This window comes from Echinops telfairi, unplaced genomic scaffold (assembly GCF_000313985.2).
Source record: "Echinops telfairi isolate 266 unplaced genomic scaffold, ASM31398v2 ScPeMD7_7457;HRSCAF=8495, whole genome shotgun sequence".
NCBI classification, from domain to species: domain Eukaryota; kingdom Metazoa; phylum Chordata; class Mammalia; order Afrosoricida; family Tenrecidae; genus Echinops; species Echinops telfairi.
The window spans coordinates 13,186,425-13,189,325 of record NW_022111357.1 but is presented as its reverse complement, the minus strand read 5'-3'; the positions used below and the strand labels follow the sequence as shown (position 1 = coordinate 13,189,325).

At 55.2% G+C, this 2,901-nt stretch overlaps 1 protein-coding gene across 1 annotated transcript in view; it reads left to right on the top strand.

The window, feature by feature from the left end:
• Positions 1 to 668, top strand: part of LOC101641417 (antizyme inhibitor 2-like) — an 18,393-nt gene extending 17,725 nt beyond the window's left edge. Inside the window, 1 exon segment of the mRNA XM_013005264.1 lies at positions 474 to 668. Within this exon segment, the coding sequence (XP_012860718.1) occupies positions 474 to 668 (195 nt within the window).
• The last annotated feature ends 2,233 nt before the right edge of the window (positions 669 to 2,901 follow it).

Below are 2,901 nucleotides of genomic sequence, written 5' to 3'. Positions count from 1 at the left end.
TTGACTACAATCATCCCACTGCATAGATGCGAAAACTAAGCTCCCAGGTGTGTCTGCACTTGTGACTTTGGAGGACTAGGATGAGCCACCAGGACAGAAGCGTTGCAAGGGTGGGGCCTTTGGTTCGTGTGCATTGCAAATGTGGAGACCAGCCCTGGCCAGAGGACCCCGGAAGGTGTCAAGGTTGAATAGACTCCATTGCTTACCAAGAGACTGGCAGTTGAATCCACGGAGGAGCCTCAGCAGAAAGGCCTGGTGGTCATTCTGCAGCCAGTCATTGAAAGCCCTCTAAAGCAAAGTGATGTTCTAACACATGTGGGGTCACCACGCATTAGGAGCTATTCCACAGCCATTCACAGCAAGGACGACAGTGCGATGTCCCTGCAGGTGCAGCTCACTCGTGTGACTGCCTGTGGGGCGGGGCGGGGTGGGTAGGGGCACCTGGCAGGATGCTTTGTTCTTTGGCCCTTCAGGAGCTCGGTTCAAAGGCGCCCCTCTTCCGCTGCACCCTCTTTGGCCCCACGTGCAACCCCTTCCACAAGCTCTTCATGGACGACGTGCAGCTGCCTGAGCTGGAGGTGGGCGACTGGCTGGTCTTCCCTTCCATGGGCGCCTACTCATCCGTCATGAGCTCCACCTTCAACGGCTTCCCACCAGCCTCTATCTAAGCCTCTGTCTACGACGGCCTGGGCCCTGAACTCAGGTGTCTGGGAGAGAAGGAAGGGAGTCAGGCTCTGAGGGGGTCGGTGTGTGTGTGTGTGTGTGTGTGTGTGTGTGTGTGTGTGTGTGTGTGTGTACTGTATGTGTGAGTGTGGTGTGTCTTACCAGGATGTGAGCTCCATCAGAGGGGAGGTGACTGAGCTGGGGGGTCCCAGGTCAGAAAAGGACATACTGCCCCCACGGGTCCTTGCAGAGCCCAAGTGTCCCACTAACCTTTGGCACTGGCCTCTGTCTTTGGTGCTGACTCTTTCTCCGTCTCTCCTCGGGTAAGTCCGGGACATCACTGTCTGGGCAGCGTGGACGTGGAGCTGCCGCTGCTGGGCAGAACCAGCCAGGCTGTGGCCTCCTCTGACCGTGTCCCTTGGCTAGGCCCCTCTGCTCTGGCCCTCTAAGGCCCTTGCTCCCAGGTCCCTCCTCAGACCTGCCTTCCCTCCATGCTCCTTGCTCTCTCTGGCAGCCTCCGTCCCTGGGTGCCCTCTGTCCAGACTAGGACTGGCCACTTGAGGTGTTGAGGGGCCTCCAAAGGCCCTTAACTGACCCAGACCTTCCACAGGAGCCTGCTGGAGCGGCCCCTTGAGGCAGAGACATGGCCAGAGTGGAAGGGGTCTCAGACGCTCGGTGCATGCTCTCGGGGAAGCTGGGGGAGAGGAGTGTGATGGATAAAGCGGAGGGGAGCAGCCTTTAAGGGTCCAAGCAGTTTGGATAAGGTGACCAGATTTTAACCTTGGGAAAGCGGGACACCGTCGATAAAATTCATATCCTGGCGAAATAGCCACATGGCAGCTGAAAACCATATACCCTAACTAGTCATGCATTCTTTCCAAAAATCAGGATTTTTTAAAAACGCTGCGGGACGTGGGAAAAATTGTTAAAAATTGGGACTGTCCCGCCAAAAGCGGGACGTCTGGTCACCTTAAGACCAAGCCTGTGACACAGGTTCCTTCTCCTGTGGGCCAAGTCCACCCACCCTCAGGGCTCCTTCAACCACTTCCACCTGGGCTCCCCAGAGACGGGGCCCTGGACTGTGGGGCAACTGCCCTGACCAGTGCAGGAGACCATTTCTTCCCATCATTCCCAGGTCCCGCCTGGCTGCCGAGAAGCCTCACCTGAGCTCCAGGGCCCTCCTCTGGTAGGCTCGGAGTGAGGCCAGCCAGGAGGGGATGACCCAGCCCGGTTTCTCCATCTGTGAACTGAGGGTGGGGGGGGGGCGGTATGGGCTCCACAAGTGGTTGAGAGAATGCACTCAGACAACGCAAGTCTTCTCTCAAAGTCAGTCCAAGGCCCAGCCTGTGTCTGACCAGACCCTGTGCATTTCAGAGACCACCCCAGCACCATGACCTGGGTGTCCGTTGTGAGGGTATCCGACATCTGGCCAGGCTGCAGGTTGGGTGCTAGCCATGGGGTACCTCAGACCTGACCCTGGCCTCAAGAACCCGTAGGCTGAAGGTTGGATTGACAAGGTGTGAGGCGGTCAAAAGTAAACTAGGGCATTTGAGAGACAATATTTGGGGAGCTGTTAGCACAAAAACAGAGGGTGCCCAGCAAGGAGTGATGTTGGCAGATGTGGGGCTGCAGGGCATGAAGGGAGAGTGGGCTCAAACCCCAACCTGGCCTGACCTGAACACCCTCTGACCCACAGCCGCTGCACGGAGCCATCTCCAGCTGAACCAAGGCCAGAGGAATGTCTAACCTCTTTAGGCTTCCCGGGGCAAGGGCTGGGCGGCAGGTGCCTCCCAAGGAAGTCAGAGGACAGAGGCTGCCTTGAGCTCCACAGGATCCTTCTTAATGCAATGATGAGTGGAATTTTAATAAGAACCACTTTATTCAGAGGCAAGTGATGTGCTTTACTCTTGTTTGTGGTTTAATTGGGGGTCTTGTTCTGTGGTGTTATGGATAACCATCTGTGTTAGACGGGGTTCTCTAGAGAAACAAAACCAGAATGCTAATAATATTATATATATTTATACAGATAGAGAGATAACATAAGAAATAAACAGTTAATTAAATTATAAAGCAGTACAAATGACTCAGTGCAACTCAATCCCGTGAGACAGCTGTGAGACACTATCAGTTCTTCAAGTCTTGAGGGTCGCCGGGTAGTCCTCTGTAGAGCAATTCAGGCTATCTGGGCACAGGCAGCAAACAGCAAGGAAGGTCACTGACAGTCAGCCAGATAACAGG